This window comes from Paramacrobiotus metropolitanus, unplaced genomic scaffold, assembly GCF_019649055.1.
Source record: "Paramacrobiotus metropolitanus isolate TYO unplaced genomic scaffold, Prichtersi_v1.0 Parri_scaffold0000004, whole genome shotgun sequence".
Lineage (NCBI taxonomy): Eukaryota > Metazoa > Tardigrada > Eutardigrada > Parachela > Macrobiotidae > Paramacrobiotus > Paramacrobiotus metropolitanus.
In genome coordinates this window covers 3,411,747-3,431,716 of record NW_026570224.1, presented here as the reverse complement: position 1 = coordinate 3,431,716, position 19,970 = coordinate 3,411,747, and the positions used below count along the sequence as shown (strand labels likewise).

Genomic DNA, 19,970 nt, shown 5'->3' with positions numbered 1-19,970 from the left:
TAAATGTAATTGCTAATATCCTTACAAAGTCCATGCTTGGGAGATTCAGCGAAATTGAATGAGTCGATAACACTCAAAGCTAGCGTTCAAGTCGATGGAGTGTGGAGCACAACCAGCGGTCAGCGGCTTACTTAAGTAACTAAACCAACAACTGTGGATGGTTGCACAGTTACACTGCCAGCAATGCTAAACTATCCTCTTACAAGGTATTAACCGTTCAAAAGCAAGCCGTATATACTTACAGTCTTTGTATTATACGTATACAGTATGTTTATGTATGCATAACTCACTGCACTCTGCAGGGTTTTGCCCTCCGGAAAATACTAAACCACTCCCCTAAAATGGGCGAATCAAAGGCGTGTAACATTTTGGTTACGAACCTCCATAGACAAACCAAAAACAAGACATTAACACTATTCCTATGTGAAGACTAGTCTTCTTCTTTTCATAGTAGTGTTAAGTCTGCATCTGTGTGCAGACCGACGTAAAAAATGTACGGTTGTAAAAATAGATATAGAGAATGCTCGTATTCTGTTTTAACTTTTAATATTTTTGTTCTTTATGCTTTTACATTAATGTTCAAATTAAAAAACACGTACTGTAAAAGTTGAATAAAACTGTCTGAAAATCATAAATACGTAGGTAATAATTAATAATGGCGGCTACGCGGCTAGACCAATGCCATCGTGCACCCCGCTAAAGTTCAAGTTTAACCGTAAGGCATGCTTTCACTTTTTTAGCCAAGGAAATGTAAAGCAGTGAGTAAGACAACCATATCTTGGCAGTTAGCGAAGAAATTTATTAATAAGAGTTATGATGATGTCAGATGTACCGTCATGACCTTACGATACAAACTTCGAATAGCCGATGAATCATGTTGTTGCACTTATTGCATTTTAAAAATATGTAAGTCATAAGATGTTCCAGTTCTGGCTACTACCAGAGGAAATATTAAATTTTTGCTGTGTTCGGCCTACTGCTGATGCCTGATGGAGAGCAATAATGCCTCGATTAGTAATGTTCATCTTTGCGGCTTTTGCCTCGAAATATATATGCAAATTACGAAGTTATCAATTTTCATTATTAGGAGGGCAAAAATATGGAACACACAAGCAGAGCTGAGAAAGCAAAAACAAATTATTACTTTTCCGTTCTACGAGTATTTTCACTGTGCAGAATGCAGATGGCGCTTTGCCAATAGCGGCAAGCTGAATTGGTGTCACCGGCTCTTTTGTCTGCTGCCACTTGAATCCGACTTCGTAGTTCAGTCATAAATTCATAATCATAATCTCATTGTGAGTTATGAGTATGAAATTAGGAGCGTACGAAAGTGACGGAACCTTTCTTCCAACCGTTCTCTTTTCTGTGATTTTATGATTATGAATTTATAACGTGCGAGCTAGTATGTTAAATTTAGATATCTGTTAGTTACTACTTAAAATCAGTTAAATTTCAGGGGGCACCTGTTGTGGTCCTTGTGGATCTCACTGACAGCATTGGCTCACTGATTAGAGTTTGCAATAGCGTTTGCTCTCTTGACTTTGTCTTTTGGAGTTATCTATTAGAATTTTTTTATTTGGCCATTTCTGATTCTAAATGTGATTCTCCGCATCGTCCCCTGTAAGGCAATGGCGCTGTCAGGGCCGATGCAGCGACCCATCCTGATTGGAAATGCAGCCTCCGCCAGGAACCCACCTCGAAAAAAGACCTCATCGGACTCGGATTGGGGTGATGGTGATGATGAGCTGTTCGCGTCGCTGGCCGACAATTTCGAACTAACCTCACAAACTGAAAACATCCCCGTTGCGCCATTGCCAAACAATGCCCCTGCTTCAAGCGTGCGCCCCGTGCAGCCCCTCCAGCGTGGGCCTTCTCGTTCCAACCTACCAATGCCTAGTAATGCCCCCTCCGTTAATGCATCTGTTCCACGACCAATGCTTCCCGCACCACGCGGTACACAGCGACCAGCAGCACCAATTCCACGGCCCAACCAGCCCCATTATCCTGCCCCATCCCAGAAAAGTTTCCGTGCTCCTATGGGCACGCAGCTGAACAATCTGAGAAGCTCCTACCCGTTTGCGCCTAGTCAAATGGTTCCTGCTCAAAGAGCAGTGGGAGGAATATTCCAACTTATTCCAAACCGGCCGTAGCCGTTCACTGTGCTAGTGGCCAAGCTGTGCGACCCCCGCCTTCGCAAATCCCTTTTGGGGACCCAGTTGCCAGCTGTGAGTCCGGTTGCCAGCTTTGTAAGCATCAGCTCAGCCGTGTCATCTGGTGCTCAACCCTTGGAAGGTGAAAGTGTTGCGGATTTACAAAAACAGATTGATCAGCTGAAGGCAGAGGTAAGCTTAGCAGTTTCTCAGATGAAAATCCGAAATAAAAAATTTACGCGGAAAGCTGAGAATAGAAAAGCCAAGAAAGTTTGCCAGTTTTCTTGGCGTGACTTATTTTAAAATTGCAGATTTCGGATATTTTTGTTATACGCTTAATGAATGTGTTGTTTTGTGGATTGTGTGCATTATTTTAAAATTCTGATTGAATTTAGTAAGCAAATTTTGCAGCTGCGGACTAAAACTGGTGAAACAAAGATACTCCGGGAGAAACTTTCCGAAAAAGAAACCGAAATTAGCAACCACGGCAAAGAGAAACAGGAAATTATTCTATCTGCAAAGCAACGAGAAACCGATTTGGAGAGTGAGCTGGCGCTTGTGAAGAAAAGATGTGAAGCAGACATTAATTTCAAGGTTAGAAAACTGACGTGATCATTACTCAAAAGTGAGTTAGACTGAAGAAGTTTGAAAAATAAGCTCAATTTTGGCTTGACTTTAGAGTGAGTTAATATGACCGAAGTTATTTTGCGAATCAAACCATTTTTCAGGATCAGGATCTTTTTAAAATGACAGACCAGTTGCACCGACTGGAAATGCAGAAAAACGTTCATGAGGCATCGGCTTCAGATGTGATAGGAGCTGGTCGCAAGCGTCCTACCGACCAACTGGAACAACACGAAAATGGTGGATTTCAAACTAATTGGCCTTTCCATGGCGGCTCTGCCAGAAAGAAATCGTGTAAGCGCTCATATGCAGAGATGGCCGAATCGCCCGTACAAACTGTCTCAGCGGAAGTGCAGACTGATTTCTCGCAGCTCTCTGTCGCGGGAAAGTCTGCGGTATCTGATCCGGTCCCGGTTCCACAGTGTGATGATTTATATTCAATGAGATCTGAGAGAATGGCGCGACTTTCTGAGTTCCTGGCTGATCTGAATGATTGTCGATTGGAAGTGGACGAGCGTCTCAGTACATCCGTGCTGATTAATCCATTTCCAAAATTTACACTGACATCCTCAATTAAATTTAACAACCGAAAGGAATATGTGCCTGTAGCAGAGGAAAATCTTACGATATCTAGGAATGAACTAAAGGACGGAATTAAGACAATCTGGAAGCAGGGATCTCAGAATACATGGCCCACGCATCTCGTTGCTGCCGATGCATTGCATTTATTCATGGAGTCAAATGCAGCACTGCACATCGAAAGCCCGGAGATTTGCTATGAATTTTTGTTGAGTGCGTTGGTGTCTGCTGCCGGCGAGCATGTGCGGCAATATGTCGGTCTCCTGTATAACCTATGCTGGTTCCATAATCAACTCATTCGCGGTTGTTCGGTGTATGTTCTGGAGGAAATAAGTATTGTGTGTGGTAAGATGACGCTTTTGGAGTATGCCCTGAAAGTTTTGCGCAGTTTATCTAGCGTAACGGTGCAGTATCTGAAAGCGATGGAACATAACTGCAAGGTGGCATTGGTGATACTACGAAAACTTTTGGAGAATTTTCCGGAGTTGCACAAATTGTACGTGCAACATACTCCATGTGGTGAAGGGGCTCATGGAGGTAAAATCCCAAAAATGGCCGATAGTCCGGATAAAACTTCCGAATGTGCTGGTAAGGATGGATGCTTTCTTGAGTAATTGGTATTGTTATCTATCCTTTTGTTATGTGTACGACTTTTTTATGAGTATAGTTTTCATTACTTGGTAGATAATTACTTTACTGCAAAAGTAAGGTAGCTTGTAAACGTTTTATATTTTAGATAATGAGCCGATTACTTCGTTTCTTTCTCTAAAAAGCCACGGAAGGGACCGCCGCAAGAGCCTCCATGGTGACTGGATTGCGTATCATATTACATCCGGTTATGGAATTGGTCAGGCTGCACAAGAACAGATGATAATTCGCTTTATGAAATTCCCCGAGATTCTAAGATCTACCTCAATTCTGGATCTCATGCTGATGCTTATGGATCCTCTACAGTTTAAGGTACAGAAAGATATTTTTCTTTGTTATTCAAATTTTGCATTGTGTTTCTCAATCAGTTCTGTTGCAGATATTTGAGTACGACATCATGAGATTGTCATGTTTAGTGGTGACTGTCTTAGCGGACATCGTAGACGTTTACAGCAAGGAAGGACGAATAGTGTGAGTGGACGTGCCGGTCACAGCTGGAAATAGCACTATATCATTTTTATGTCTTTATGGGATAACTTTGTATAGTGCAGAACGGCTTCCGGAGAATGAAGTGGTTCTGAACTACGTGGCCATGGCGGAAACTGAGGAATATCTCCTTGCGCCGGTACTGGAGTTACTTTTGGCTTCTGTGAAATTTAAGCCGTTTGTCATCACTTGGTGCTCAAAGGATATTGGTATGATGTTGTGGCTCTAACATGACGTAAATTTTGGCTTAACAAACTGATTTTTCTAGATACATGTATCCTTCTTCGGCTGTATTACAATGTGTTTCTTACCACGGACAAGCAAGAACTGCTGACCGGGTGTGATCTGCATATTCAGCTGATCGATCTTCTTTTGGAAATATTGATGAGCGATGATGCCGAAATCTGCTCCCTTGTCTGCCAAAAGAAACGACATTGTACTGAACCGGTGCGTGATTGATTGAAAAGTCCCCGACTTTGTAATAACGAACAGCCGTTATTTATAGCTATATTTGTAAGTGCTCAATGCTCACTTGATTATTTGCACTTTTGACCGTGTTGAGTTTAACTGTTGTAGGGGAAATTGCAAGTTGTGGTTCCGTATTGCTCTGCATCTCTTACGATAAAATTTTTAAATCAAGGTTTATAGATTTTATTGGTTTGCTTATCGTTCAGAAGTTTTAAGCATCAACATCATAAAACAAAGTAAACAGCGTTAAAACCATCAGAACGCGGTACAGTTGAAGTCACGGACAGCGCATTCCACCGCTGTATTTCAATGCTAATACGCTGTAGCAGAAACTCGTAAGAGCGTCGTTCTCCCGTAGCATCCTTTAACCGCCTGCCCAATTCTCGCAATTTTTAAATCTATCACAAGGGCACGATGCACTATTTATACATGAAATTTTTGTGTATTGCAGCTGGCGTGGCAGTTGACGGAGCTCCTGCATGCCTATGTCTGTTTGATTCAGTCTTCTCGAATGTACATTCCGGATTTGGAAGTCCCTGCGAACGTGCAGCAGTTTGTTACCAAATCAGTCATGTGGTTGTTTGCCTTGAAGAGAAAACAGAAGCACCGAATATGGAACAAATATTTTTCATACGTGGAACAGTTTGTCCAGGCCATTGTAGTGGTACTGCACGACGAACACCTGTATGAATACGATGAGGATTTCGGTAAGGTTCTGGCTTTCGGAAAAACTATAATATTACTACCAGTAGTGGTTGTAGAAGAACAGTAAAATAGAAAGATAGCGCACCGAAATTACGTCAACGATTTCTGAAGTCTAGACTCTCGGTTTTAACTAGTTTTGTTGTTGTAGGCGAGATGCTTACACGGTTTTACCTCGAGTATCCTAAACACGAGCCAAAGAAAACGTCCCGGAACAATAAAAGACTAAGACTGTGTCCAGTCATGGATACCGATTAACTGAATCGATCTCATTAACTGTAGCTGTGGCCTGTGGGGACTTTGCGAAAAGTTTGCAAGGCTTGGAAGAGCTACCGTGACGAGTTTTCCAGCGTGATGAATATCGCCGCTCTTGACAACAGCGGCCAGATTTTTATTGGCCGAGTTGAAACTGCAAATAGCTGAGTATTGCGCTAATTTTTTTGCGCAGATTCATCACCTTCTGGCAGTTTTGTCTTTCTTAACATCTATCCGAATGGTATCATTTCTGACTTGTGAGCAACTGATTCGACTAAAACTTTTACGCGACTATGTAAGTAGTCCTCATTGTCCGTACTTGTTTATGGGCGAAGTAAGCGATTTAGATTTTAGTCACATTTAAGTCCAGTTCCCAGCCTGCCGCAGCTTTGAGCTTTGTTAATAAGCTTGAGGTCATAAACCGAGCACGGGTGCATGTAAGAATGTGCACAAGAGATGTAGTATTTACATATTTACCCGATTCTACCAAGAACATGGTCAGTAGAAGTATCCCAGCAGACCCTCATGAACGTTCTGTATGGCAGCCAAAATTGTCAGAATAATTACTAAGTCGGGTTCATTTGCGTGAACGACCGACCGGACACGGCGACAGGCCGGGGTGATGGTACCACCACGTACTTCCAGTGTGAGACTAGCGGCATGGCTACAGCCTCCACTCGGTGTCACTGTCTACTGTACTGCACGGCGTGCACGCCAATCCAGACTCTTCATTTTTATGTCCATGTGTACAATACCTTTGGCTTGCAACGCTGAAACCACTGATAATCATTCTCCTCTTAATAAAAAAAATCAGAAGTCTTGTTTTTCTCTAAAGATTAGCGTTAACGCTTTCGAAGGGTTTATAAATAAGCCGGAAGCAAGACTGCTGGATGTGCAATACAATATGCAGCAATAATGACCAGTCAGCAGCTGGCAGAGGACTTTCAACATCCCAGGAATTTCTGTGGTGATGCAGTCGGTGGAATCAGTGTTTAAGCTATATGAAAATTATAAATCTATTTACGGTTTTCTTTTTGTGATATCATTGACGTTCCGAATGCAGGCAACCAAGACTGACATTTTTACTTGAAAAACAATAGCTGAAAAACTATTCTCCACATAACACAGAACTAACTGTACAGTATTCGTGCTAAATTCAATCAACCTAAAACTTCGGCGCACTGCACATGCATAAGTGAGTGTAAATACTGAAAATGAATACTTCAAAATGTACCACCATCATACAAAAAAAAACAGACAAACGCATCCTTAAGAAAAACATGCATTCCATCATGGCAGTGATGATAAAAACAATTGCTTCCTGAAAGTACAAGTACGCAATCCAGAATGAAACCGCATGCAGTTTAAGAAATATGCCGAATAATTACCACTACCAGTGCAGGAAATTAAGGATTTTCGCGCCGAAGCTGACTTTCTGGTTCTCTTTTTGAACTTCCGGTTCCGCGTTCGGACTTGCATGTTCATGCAGTCGATATGCATGGTTCTCGTTCCTGACGTCCCGTGTTACAGCCAACCCATCCATTTCTTCGAAATCTCTCATATATCCCAATTTATGCTGCTCGACATATTCCGGACTCATCTGTGGCGAAAAAAGGTTATTCATCGACGAATTCTGATCCGGACCTGGCAGGTGCGTCTTGGTCGAAGTCGAACCATATTCCACCCCGTCCTGCAAACCGTTGTCCAGAAATTCGTCATCGAAGTTAACACGCTCTCCTTCGTAGTCTCCTTCATATTTTCGCGAAGGGATCATATGAGCAAACGGTCCGCGATGCAATCGAGCGAGAGGATCCCGAGATAACGGAGCTTGAAGCGCCTGTTTGTACTGAATAACGGGAGATTCTTTCGCATGCTGAAGATCCTCATCAGTCTGCAGATCGCCCATCTCGGTTATGGTAAACGGACGGTCAGACATACTGGAATGTAAGCCAAGCGTGCCGCGTATTGAAACGTTTATAATTAAAAAGATAACTAAAAACGCCGTTCAGAATCTAATTACATATATATATGTATCACTGAATTCTTAATTTCTTCGAATGCGAGCTCTTTAAGTTGAAAACGGTAAAATCACAATCTTTCGCGTAAGCACAAGCACCTAATGTGAATGTATTAGCTGCAACACGATTTGACTTGCCGTGAGTGGTCACTTCTTGTGGTGTGGCAGCATGCAGTTGGTCATTCGCACCGGTAAGTAGAGCATTGTGTATGGAACTGTCACCCATGGAGTCCGTATGTATGACAAGCGGTAGTAACAATTCCCTAACCGGCTATTCTTGTCCGTTACCTCTTTTCTCCTTTTCTTTTCCATATTTAGTGGATTTTGACTACTGTTAAAATAACCTTTTTGGTCCAAAGATTAGCATCGGAGCGCCGGAAATCAGGCTTGCAATCGGTATGGGTTTGTCTCGTTCTTATAGGGAGAGTTCCGGCTTGACACAACACAATTCCTATCCCATTATTCCTCCATGATGTTTCTTTCAAATTTCTGACGTATTTGTAGGCTATCATTGTTGAAACTTTGATCAGGTTCTGTCATTTAAAACTTATAAAAACCAGTTACAGCTGGTCTATGGAGAATTATAAGTTAGAAGATCTCACAGGGTATTCTTCGAAAAAGTTCAGTTACAGTACTTACCTATTTTACAGACGGTGCGCGACCGACGCAGTGACGTATGCGTGCAACGTAGGACGTACAGCACGCACACGTACTATACAAACATGGTGCCAAGTGCCAACAGCCAAAGTAGTTTCATTACTGTTTACTGTATTTTTTAAATTTTTTAAACTGCACGCACAGAAATTCAGGACAGTTCTTATTATCATTAATGCTTTTGACTTGATTTAAGTACGTACCTGATTTAAAGTACTGACTGGGAAAATTTGTACTGAGATCTCCCATGGCTTCCGACAGCTCTCGCCACATTCCAATAGACATCCATTTGGGACAGCTGTTAGGTACGAACAGTACGCTAGGCGCAAGACTGAACGCTACTCCACCTAATCTCCACGAGTTTCGGACTGTTTGATTTCGCTGCCTGGTTCTAAGTTTTGCCTATTACAGAATGGCTCATCAGTCGGCGACACTGCACCAGGGACTGGCATGCGAGCCTTACGGCTGTCCGGGAGAAGCTGGCTTCGTTATTCCCGAAACTGCAGGAAGATGGAAATATACAGAGTATATTGTCAACTGCTGAACTTCCCACTACAGCCTCGGGTATGAGTCTCGTTTTCTTTCGACGGCGCTTCGTAATCATTAAATTCTACCTGTCTGATGCTTGTCTGCGGATATCAAGGGTTGGCGTTCGGTGTTAATTTTACTACATTTTCGGTACTCGTAGATCTTCTGTACGTCCATTGTAAAAAGATTTTTGAACTACTGAATGAATCGCCACTTGGAGCCAAAAATTTGTTGGGCCAATACCAGTCTCCGTTGATGAAGGACCTGAACGAAGTTATGAAGCTCTATGAGAAAGACAACACATATCTTGGTACAGTTCTGTATAAAGCGTCATTGAAATCACTGGAATGTAGCAAACAGTAAAGTCTAAGTGCTGTTACAAAAATTTGCGGAGATTTGAGAGGCTTTGCAGACTGTAGTACCATAATTGCCTCGCTATGAAAAATCTAATTTGTTACTTATGTTTTTGCAGTTTCCACACTAATACTTTATTTTTTATGCATTTTTTTGAATGTTATTATTGCATTTTTAGCGGAATTGGGTCAAGTCATATATCGCAACATAACGTACGACATTCCATTTATCAAGAAACAAATGCACAAACTGGACCAATCTGTTACCGAGTATGGGAAGAAATCAGAAGATGCTGCTAGAAATGCTGCGGAATTCCATGATCAGTATCGCAAAGAATGTGAAGTATTGGGAATAGAAGTACGTAGTGTGTTAGGAAGTGGTCTGGTATCTAATACCAAATTCGTTTTCTTTTACGGGGGCTTCCGTTTTCGCACACTCTTGAACACAAATAGATTATTGATTTTCCAGGGACGGAATGTGATGGAAGAACTTCTGCTAGGCGCTAAAGTGTTGCCACAAATGTACGACAGCATTTCCTCGCGATCGGTTATTCTGCAGCCGTTGTGTAAAAATGTTGAAGAATTTATTGCCGCAATCCACAAAGGGTAAGTCATTCCTTCGCCGAAACAAGAAATTGTAAATATATAGTGAAATTTATTAGAGCGGTTAGTTAGTGTTAGTGTTTTAGTTTGCTTCTGAGTTGTTTAAGTACGACTTTCCAAATACTCTTTAATTGCATAATCTATCCAGAGTATATTTTTTCTACTTTATAGCAGTACAAAAGAAGAGCAGACTGGTTCAGACCTGTTTCCACTTGTTCACCATCTTATGAAGTACGGTAATCAACCGTATCCTTTGACGGAGCAGCCACATTTGGAAGACACTGTGGCTAATATTGCGGTGATGGACACTGCCCTTCCCGCTGTTACCGAGGAGGACAGAGAATCCAGCCGTTTTTCGCTGGACGTTAATTTGAACGATACGATTGCCGATCATCTTAATGAACTCAATAAATCCGATGTGGCCGATGTTATTGATTTTAATATTGAGGAACCGGAAGGTGACAACGAAGTTGACTGGGATTTAGGAAACGATGATATCAGCATAACGGTGGAAGATTCGTGTGGTGAGTTGGGTTAGCGACATTTTGTACATGTACATTTCGAGCTGGGCTAAAAGTTTTTTGTTTGCTACGTAGCCTCTGAATTTACTTACTATATGTTAACGTCGAAATATTCGGATCTCAAATGTAGTATAATATTTTAAATTAAACCTACGTTTTCGTGCGACTTATGAACTGTTAGTCGTATGAAATCCTGGCTGCTATAGAAAATAAATATTTTATGATAAATTTAATGTCTGTCGCATGTCAATGTGGGTTTGCCTAAAACTTGTTGCTCTGAGTACAGTACTGTTACGTACGCTCCCCGTAAGAAATATTGGTTGGAGACAATTCTTGACTAACGGATACATGCAGCTTGTTTGTTTCAGAATCGTAAATTCTAAACTGGTCGATTTTTCAGATTTTGCCAAGCGGAGTGTCCTTGATAATCCTGAAACGAGAATTCAGATGACCAACGAATTGCACGAGCTGTTAGCGTTTCTGCAACGAAGACTGGAAGAGCAGACTACAGAACATATGGCATCATCTTTTTTGAATTTGCAAACGTTGGCTGATTCGGTCCTTTTTGGCGATAAGAGGACTGTGCAACAGCATATTGGCAGTGTCCAGGAAATTTTGGATTTGCTGAACGACCACCGATTGCAGTCGCTTTGCAAACTGCACGACTCTACCACGTACGCCTTTGTTTGAAACATTGCGCTTGTTTTCGCATATCAGTTTTACAACGAATGAAATTTGCATTTTAACTTTGTAGTTGTACAGTATGTATATGGAAATTGTTTTCCCTGACGGTTTTAAGAGTATCGTTTTCTTACAGGTTTTTAGAACGCCTGACGAAACAGCTGGAGCACAAGCTAACTTTGGCTAGGCGCATGGAAGATCGAGCTGAGTCTTTCAAGATTCACCGTTTGGAAGCCGCGGAAGAGCGCAAGAAGCTCGATCCAGAACTGCAGCAACTCATCACAGGCACTCGGGAAGTACAAAAATTTATTGAGCAAGAAATTTCACGAAAATACCACGATCGACGTGTAACAATTCTTGGTGGCATTCAGGCTGTAACATGAAATTTTTTTAGTATAGTTTTTAATAGTACGAGTACAACCGATTTACCGTTTTGAATTTCTGATGAGTATGATGTTGTGGTGTGTCATTAAAATGATGATAAATTCACCGTCGTCCAGGTCATGTTTGCGAGATTTTAATTTGGGTTGTTGTTTTAAATCACCTTGAACGTCGCTTGGTGTGCATTAATAAAGGGGTATATCTTCGAATTTCAGAATCTCATTCATTGTTAGTCACCTTATTACAAAAGGTGACTAACAATGTAAGTTCAAAGAATTAGACAGTATGTCATCTGGACGGCACTGCTTGTGAAAGTTAATGTATTTTGTTTTACGATATGGTGCACACATTTCAAGAGTGTCAAGTATTAAGTGCATCTCCAAGAGTGTCGAAAAATTAGTGCAGCAAAATGCTTAGTCGTATCCATTGAAAAATGGGCTACGATGTGCTGCGAGCGAATAGTTAGATATACACTTTCTTCAACAAAAAAGGCCGGCATTGTGTGAGCTGAAGTCCTTGCGGAGTAATGGAAGAAGGCCGTAGTCTGGTAATTCTTCATACTCTAAACCCTTTTGTATGAGCGTTTGGCTATCATATCTCCGATTTTGTACGTCTGAAAAATAAACATTCTTAAGAACAAGAGGACAATTAATTTAGCTGATTTAACGTCGCTATCAATCGCGTGTTTTTCCGACAACCATATAATGCGTGTGCACATTTAAGGTCAAACGGATCAGCTTTTCATAATTTACCGCAGCTTACCAAAATAAAACCTTCTGAGCTGGATGTGTACAAATGTTCGATAGGGAGTGGGTTATCCGCCGGAACATGGAACACTGCATGTAAACCAAGCTGACTCGGCTCTTGGTAATACCGGTACTACGAAAAAAACACGAAATTTCATATAACAGCTTAAAGTTTTGTATAACATGAAACGAATAGAACATACAATGCACCACTACGAGATATCTGTAAGATACTGTACTTCGCAAAAAAAGTTTAATGCAGTTCGGTAGAAATAAAATACTCTTACCTTAAAGGCGGTCCCATTGTAGCTGTGTGGATATTCGCGGCCAAGTTCAAACGGTAGATTTTGCTTGTATGGCGTATCCACAATCCAAAATGCATGAGCGTAAGTTGTGCTGTTTATGCGGCTAAATTCGTGTTGCACTTTGCCTTTCAAGTGCTTTGCGGAAAATCCTTTAAACTCCACATTAAGGCTGTAATGCGAATTGAGTTTTGAGATGTGTTATTTGCTAATTTAACTACAAATTACAAACAGAATTTTTTTCGAAAAGCTGGAGCGAAAAAAAGATCATTAATAATGAAGCGGCCATATATTATAATGACATTCTGAAAACAAAACCACTGCGCAATCGCTGCTTTACGGTAATTGCCGTATTATAGAGGAGTCTGCAATTAGTACTGAGTACTGTATGGATTACTCAATTTTGGTTACATCGCATAATCTGCATACCTTGACCGGTAATTGGCAAAGTTTTCTGTTTGATCTGTTGCTTCAAACTTTCCAAACGGTATCAGCAGTGCAGGTTTATCAACTGCGTCATTTGTGTCGCTGCTGTTTACTGCAGCTTTGGATGCCAGATCCGCCGGCAGAACTGCCGTTACGACTCCTGCTAAAAAATATTTGTCATGATACGATTTTTACTGTAAGTACAAACTACAAAGAACAATATTCTCGGGAATGAATAAGCAATAAATTATATTCCTGGTTTTCGTAATACTGCTTTGCTTATAATTTTATTATGGAGCTTTATTACGAAGTTATAAGAAACAAATAGACAATTAACAACTTAAAACACGTTCTATTGTATACAGTCCTATTATCTATTGTATGTATATTCTATGCGCATTACTGCTGTACATCTGAGTATTATAACGCATTAGACGGCATATAAAATAACAGCAGCAAAAGGAATCTTAGCCAAATATACAGTCTGCAGTTACCTATTGTCCCAAGAACAAACAGAACCGTATATTGTCTAACTGCAGTAGAAGTCATCTTTTAACCATAATCTGTCTCACGGAAGAAAGCGGTTCCAATAAACAAACTGTGCGAATATAATTACGTGAAAACTAGCACTTTGTCGCAACAAATACTAGTAAGCGAAACCTTCACATCCAGTGAACACAATCCGATGAAAATTTCAAACCGTCTACCGCGCGCAATATCACTTGTCGCTGATTAAGAAAGTAAATCCCCGAAGGATTTGTTGGTGTATAATGCACAAAATTTTCGGCTTGATAATGCCTTGATCAGCGGTGAAATTATTGCTTGCCTGCCATGTATAAGTTACTCGTGAAGTGTTACTTGCAGAGTTGTACTGTAGTAGTTTGCTGTGTAATGCGGAAGGTGGTAAGAAATCACCTTTATGAATCAAAGTCTTTGGTGTTGATTCAGATCGCCTGATTGTAATCGTCTAATGTGCATTAAGCTTCACAAATAGGATTGTAGATATCACAAAAACTCGTATTGGATATAACTGTTCACAAAAACTCGTATTGGATATACAGTAACTGTTGTATGCGTACTTCGTAATAAATGTTTTGTAATCAGTATCCTCACCTGAATATAATTTGCAAAAGCTATACATACATGCAGTAGCTGCTGTACAAACTGTACGAGTATACAAAGTTAGTTCTTGTATACAAACTGTCGTTGTTCATGTCGTTGGGGTATCTTGGAACGAACGTGGATCTCCCAGGCTCTGGAGACGGACTGAGGAAGCGCGGATGTTTGCGGTCGGATGTTCCTGTTGTTATGCCCGAAGCAATCTGGGGGCTTGTCCTTACAACGCTCTGCGTTTGGCCCTTAACCAGCGAGCTCGTTCGTGTGCCACCTGTGGATTCTGGCTGCTTGTTTCCGTAGTTTTTTCTGTCGATCTCTGTGTTTGTTAGGTTCGCGAATGTCGTAAAATCATCTTAATTGTCAGTTGTTTCCGCTCATGTTGGTTTGAACAAGACAGTGAAAAAAAAACATCTAGATACAAACTGTACGAGTATACAAACTGTACGAGTATAGTATAAAAAGTTAGTATGCGCGACCTCCGCTCAAATAACAAAATGCAGATCACTTATGATGTCCAACGCCAAATTTTAAAATCTCTCGATCCGAAAAAATGTTCTCATCATTTTTTATCGTCAAGATTTATTCAGATAAGTGCATATGTGATTCTTACGAATAAAATGATAATCCGATCAATATTGTACGTTGCTTATGCAATAGATCCGGCACAGAGTAGAACGTCAACAAAGCTAAGAAGTCCCTACCGAAACATCACCGAGGGCTTTGAAAAGCTCTAGATCTGACCTTACGGACCTAAAACTTCTCGCTTCAGTGAAATTCGTTTTAAAGAATCATCACATACTAACTTGTAAACAGCATCACAGCGAGAACCCAGACGAATTCCAGTGAACATTTGATCTAAATTAGCGGTGCGCAGTTCCCAGGACAAGATGCTGCATTTTCTGGACCGCTAATTCGCTGGCGTAAGAATACTCCGTCGCTCGAATCGACATATCCCAGCTGTTTTCTGACCACTGTCGAATCTTCTTCCCCAGTTTTGGTGATCAGTATACCGGATAAAAATATGGTATGAAAATTTCATTGTAAAGCAGAAAATTAGTGAGTAACAGAACCAATGATACATATCTACCATTCCGCGATGACATCAACAAATACAGAACCGCATAAGTTCACGATAAAATAATTAAGTACTGTGATGAAATTTATAGTCAATAAAATTTAATGTACAAATTGCAATTATAGAAGTATATAAGTACTAGTATAATAACACAATAAAATATTATACAAGTCATAGAAATGTAGGTACCTATTTAATACGGACCGGAAACGGTGATGGGCAGTGGCTAAAATTCGACCACTGCCCGGCCGCTTTAAAAAAGTTTTTAAAAATTAATCGAAATGGTGTGACCTCTATCGACACTTTCATCATTCTCAAGCCATGTATTCCACGAACATCATTCGCCAGGGTCAGCCAAACATGCTGCAAACCGGCAGCAACCGGCTGGCCACAACTACAGGTTCACTTGTGATGCGCTAAAGTCTGGAGATTTTTTTAGCATTGCTCCTTGTGCAATCACGTACAGTCCTTTTCCATTTTTTTATGCAAAATACAGTCCTCAAAGTCACAATAAGGGATCTAACGTGGTAGTCCCTTTTTTGCTTTCGTGATATTTTTTTTTGTTTTTGCATGTCTGGCAGTTACTTATTGTATGATCTATCACCAATAAGTAGCCTTCCTTCCTTACTTACCGCCGCTTCAGAGTTTAGTGAGCACATTTTTCGACTACGAATCGCAAGTCAAATGGCGAACCAATACAAAGCAAACGGTGGTGAAGTGCATTTCCGTGGTCAGGTTGGGGAAATATTGGTTCGCAAAGCGGAACTTGAGGAGCTGATCAAAGCAACACGTGATGTCGTATCGAGCGACGAAGAATATCGCCTGCTCCTGAAAGCAGTGGTAAACTTTTTTTCTCTGGTCCCGTTTGGGTTTCGCTCTTATTTGTTCAATGTCGAGTACAAGTTTAATACGGTACGTACCCTAATTCTGCTTGTTATTTGCAGACCAATGTATTTGACGATGTAGCCAAGCTGCTTGACGAAATTGGCAAACCCCAGTAAGCGACGAAGACGCGTTTGATTGTCGCAAATAACACGGCATATGCGAAACCAAAATCCATAATCCATTTATAGTGAGGACGATAATGGTCGTTCGCCCGGGGCACTTGGATATCCGAATAAAGGCCGAAGGGGCAGTGGGCATCACGGAGTGGGCTCATCGCCACTGTCACCATGCAGCGCCAATGTGGCCAGTTCCGCAGCAGTTCATTACGGGGAACCGCGCTCTGGACATAAGCTTCCGCCGCTTTACGCCGCGGGCCCGTCATACCGGAAAACCTCATCGTATCCCGATCAGCAGTAAGTTAGAATTAGCGTTTTCATAAATTCGTTAAGGTTGAATACGTTAGACCGTAATCATGATATTTATCGTAATGCTAACGATGAGAGCGGGCTAGAGCGCAGACCTAGAGTTTGCTGCTTTACAGGGAATATCATGCGCTCTGGTAGTTGACCCCAGGAAGCAGTTTTTCATTTTATAAAAAAAAGTTTGCATATTAAGAACAACTTGAATATTGAAAACAATTTTGACAATTTGTTATTTGCATCTTATAAAAAAATTTATAAGATTTTCTGTAAAGGAAGATCCCACACCAGATTTGTTGCATAAATTTGTTGATTGTATAAGTTTCTCGGTTGCAAGTTAGTACAGCACTTATGGTTAGTATGTACTATGTAGTATTTTTTTACAAAGTGAAAAAAATAACAATGTGTGTATTAATATTGTGTATGTAATTGTGAATGAATAGTACTTAAACTACTTCCTGTTAATTGTCCGCTTTATGCTACGCAGTTACAATGGAACAATGCTACGTCTACAGTAGGAGCTAAAACGTTACTGTACGTGTTGGACGATTAGACTTGACCTGGTCAAGTGTAGTATAGTATTGGCCATGGTCAAGTGTGTGTAAGCTGTAGTATAGTATGGTTGGTGCAGTCAGCTGATCGTCAGCTGTCACTATGGCATGTAAACTAAAGCACCACATACGTTATTCAACAACCAGTATTTGTTGCAGTAAACTGTTCTTGTCACATTTGAATATTCGAACGTCGGAGAACACTTTGTACCATTATTTCTCCCAATACGGAACCATCATTGATCTGCGTATTTTCGAACTGCCGGCACCGCGGAAATGGAACGTGGCCTGTGTGGGATTCGAGGACATCGGAACAGCCCGTGCGCTTCTACACAAGAAATTCTTCATCGACGGGGAGGAAATAATTCCAAAACCATATCGCGTAAGATCACAGAGTCGTTGTGGTTGGTGTATCATCTTTTAACAGTATTATCTCATCCATTCTTCCAAATTTCGCGAATAATGTTACTGATTAATGTCTTCACTTTATTAGTCCAACACCCGACCGATCCCTGCTGCTCGCTCCGTCAAACAAACGGAATATCAGATCTTTCTCGGTGGTATACCGGTTCAGGCTGATGTGGCAATTGTGCAAGAAGCTATCCGTCCTCATTTGATTCGCGGGGTGGGACTGCAAACTTTTTGTATCTTGACTAACTTACCGCATGAAATTATCGTATGTGTGTCATTATATGGCATTATTAATTGTGATAATATGTAGTATTGCATAAAATAGTGGCTACTTGTCTTGTAATTTATTCGGTGGCCACTGCTAAACTTTTGATTGGCCCGGCGGCAACATTTCGCTTCCGGTTTTGAAGCATGTTTTATGCTTATAGATCAGAGATGTTCGGGTACTTTACATTAACGAAAACGACCGCGTTCGGCATCGAGGTTTCGCGTATATTGATCTGGAGAGTATGGAAGATGCTAAATATCTCTTGAACATTCGGTATATCCAGATCTGTAACAGAAAGGTAACTTGCACTTCCGTGTAATGATTTACCATCGTAATCGTTGTAAAATTGTGTAAAACTAAAATTTAACTTTTCGACTAAAAACTGCGCCAGATATAACAGATTTTGTACTACTTTAGACTTCTGAACTATTGGCAATGTTTCATGGTACGACGATGTGCAATTTTTTTGTTACTATTTATCTTTATGGGGGTTAATGATTTGTGGCAAAACGAGTCTGGCTTAAGATTAAAATTCATCTTGTGTCGGCTAATTTCATAGTTTGTGGAGAGTTTTAATCTTTGGTTTTTCTTGGTTTTCTTAATGGCAACATTTTTTTATTGTAGTATGTACGCCTTGTTGTCTTACATACCCAGTTGCTTTTTGGAATAACGGCCTTTTAAGGACCTTTTAAACTCTTTGAGTACACGAATTGATTGTCTTGTTATCATAACAGGTGGAATGCAAACCGAATACGCGTACCAAAGCAGCTATCTTGAACGACCCCAAAACCATCCCACCTGAATTATTGGCAGATGACGATGTGGAAAACGACGATGAGACTTGTACCGGCGAAGTGGAACATGTGCAAACCGAAGGCAGTAATATGTGTAAGCGAGCACGCTGATGTCCCAGTCGTCAGAATTATGGTGACATTACTCAATAAATTGTATGGTCGATAGTTTTCTTGTTAAGTAGCGTTAACTGTTTTTCTATGGTCGGAAGTTATAATATTGTTGCGAAGGAAAACTTCCAAAGCTTGAATAAGATTACCTCACTAATACGTTTGTCACATTGCAGTTCTTGACGTTACCGGCACTAATGGAGATTGCAAACGCGCCAGCGGGGAAAATGATATATGCGTTATCTGCAAGACAAATCCTCGAGACTGTCTCATGCTGTGGTGTGGTAAGTCAGCAGAGCTGTTTAGCAGAAAAATACTTTAATAGTAGACCTTTGTTATTTTATTGTACACAAATAAACAGTTTGATAAACGCTGTGAGTACGAAGTTTATTTCGTTTTAAACGTGGAAGGAAATCGGTTACGATCTTCAACACCTACTCATAGGTCACAACGACACCTGCTATGATTGTGGTATCCAACTGAAAAATTGTCCCAAGATAGGATGTGGTGGGCCGATTGACAAACGGGAGAAACTAAATGACGACTGAGAAGATCCATCTGCCATTTTTGGTACCATGCTGTGGGTTTAGTCAAGTTCTGCATCTGCAGCCAAATGAGTCTACGAAGGAAGGTGTTGCATGGACATCCACAATGCGAACTTCAGTTCACAGACGTGATTGCTTATAAAGACACACTTATTAGCGGTCACTGAGCGCATCTACTTCTTCACGTGTCTCTGTTGTTTTATGTACTGTTCCGGCGTTCATAAATTGCAAACAAAACTAGGTTTTCATCTTATGTTAGATTGTTTTCTGACTGTGCATAGTTGATAATAGAACGAAGAAACTAGGGTTGATACAGATAATTTAGCTAACTTTCCAGATGTTACATTTATGTTACAAAGGGTTCTACAGTGGTGTTTTTTATTATGGATTCTACAGCGGCAAAGCCTGTTTTTACGAGAACAACGATTAAAACTTGGCCGGAACCTCGATTTGGTGATGGATATGACAATTATGACCTTCCGCAGTTACTCAGAATATTTTATGCGACGTATCTCACGATAATCTTTGACAATAATTTCTTATCATGATGATATGTATGAAAAGCAGAGAAATTTAGTTTCAAGAGATATTTAACTTCGTATTCGATAGTAGTAACACGCGGTTTTAATTTAATTTGTGCGAGCAGCGCACGCAAGTACTTATACGTTCAAGTT

General features: G+C 40.7%; 5 protein-coding genes across 8 annotated transcripts; 3 read left to right on the top strand and 2 right to left on the bottom strand.

The window, feature by feature from the left end:
- The first annotated feature begins 1,199 nt into the window (after positions 1 to 1,199).
- Positions 1,200 to 6,212, top strand: LOC129580786 (uncharacterized). Its single transcript, XM_055471453.1, has 10 exons — positions 1,200 to 2,141; positions 2,175 to 2,342; positions 2,562 to 2,744; positions 2,879 to 3,941; positions 4,090 to 4,313; positions 4,381 to 4,472; positions 4,548 to 4,696; positions 4,756 to 4,934; positions 5,407 to 5,662; positions 5,809 to 6,212. Exons 1-10 carry the CDS (start codon positions 1,629 to 1,631, stop codon positions 5,913 to 5,915), a joined length of 2,934 nt encoding a protein of 977 aa, XP_055327428.1. The 5' UTR covers positions 1,200 to 1,628; the 3' UTR covers positions 5,916 to 6,212.
- A 784-nt stretch (positions 6,213 to 6,996) lies between these two features.
- LOC129602873 (uncharacterized) lies at positions 6,997 to 8,014 on the bottom strand. Its single transcript, XM_055502047.1, has one exon. It carries the CDS (start codon positions 7,846 to 7,848, stop codon positions 7,303 to 7,305), a length of 546 nt encoding a protein of 181 aa, XP_055358022.1. The 5' UTR covers positions 7,849 to 8,014; the 3' UTR covers positions 6,997 to 7,302.
- Positions 8,015 to 8,688: 674 nt separating this feature from the next.
- On the top strand, positions 8,689 to 11,768 carry LOC129602586 (CDK5 regulatory subunit-associated protein 3-like). The gene is made up of 8 exons (XM_055501643.1): positions 8,689 to 8,888; positions 8,995 to 9,147; positions 9,272 to 9,421; positions 9,644 to 9,822; positions 9,934 to 10,070; positions 10,239 to 10,591; positions 10,989 to 11,262; positions 11,406 to 11,768. Exons 1-8 carry the CDS (start codon positions 8,831 to 8,833, stop codon positions 11,650 to 11,652), a joined length of 1,551 nt encoding a protein of 516 aa, XP_055357618.1. The 5' UTR covers positions 8,689 to 8,830; the 3' UTR covers positions 11,653 to 11,768.
- A 62-nt stretch (positions 11,769 to 11,830) lies between these two features.
- Positions 11,831 to 15,338, bottom strand: LOC129602589 (secretory-abundant heat soluble protein 1-like). Of its 2 annotated transcripts, none has more exons than XM_055501648.1 (5): positions 13,619 to 15,338; positions 13,128 to 13,284; positions 12,684 to 12,870; positions 12,413 to 12,529; positions 11,831 to 12,263 (listed from the first exon to the last, which is right to left on the bottom strand). In XM_055501648.1, the coding sequence occupies exons 1-5, from the start codon at positions 13,671 to 13,673 to the stop codon at positions 12,213 to 12,215; spliced, it is 567 nt and encodes a 188-aa protein (XP_055357623.1). In that variant the 5' UTR covers positions 13,674 to 15,338; the 3' UTR covers positions 11,831 to 12,212. The 2 variants fall into 2 exon arrangements, with proteins under 2 accessions (XP_055357623.1, XP_055357622.1); XM_055501647.1 differs by having other exon boundaries at positions 11,833 to 12,263; positions 13,128 to 13,287; positions 13,619 to 15,337.
- On the top strand, positions 14,145 to 19,729 carry LOC129602587 (uncharacterized). 3 transcript variants are annotated; one of them, XM_055501646.1, is made up of 10 exons: positions 14,145 to 15,264; positions 16,051 to 16,155; positions 16,260 to 16,312; positions 16,389 to 16,613; positions 17,330 to 17,552; positions 17,664 to 17,795; positions 18,010 to 18,147; positions 18,584 to 18,737; positions 18,928 to 19,035; positions 19,196 to 19,729. In XM_055501646.1, exons 1-10 carry the CDS (start codon positions 15,262 to 15,264, stop codon positions 19,297 to 19,299), a joined length of 1,245 nt encoding a protein of 414 aa, XP_055357621.1. In that variant the 5' UTR covers positions 14,145 to 15,261; the 3' UTR covers positions 19,300 to 19,729. The 3 variants fall into 3 exon arrangements, with proteins under 3 accessions (XP_055357621.1, XP_055357620.1, XP_055357619.1); XM_055501645.1 differs by having other exon boundaries at positions 15,897 to 16,155; XM_055501644.1 differs by lacking the exon at positions 14,145 to 15,264 and having other exon boundaries at positions 15,569 to 16,155.
- Positions 19,730 to 19,970: the final 241 nt, after the last annotated feature.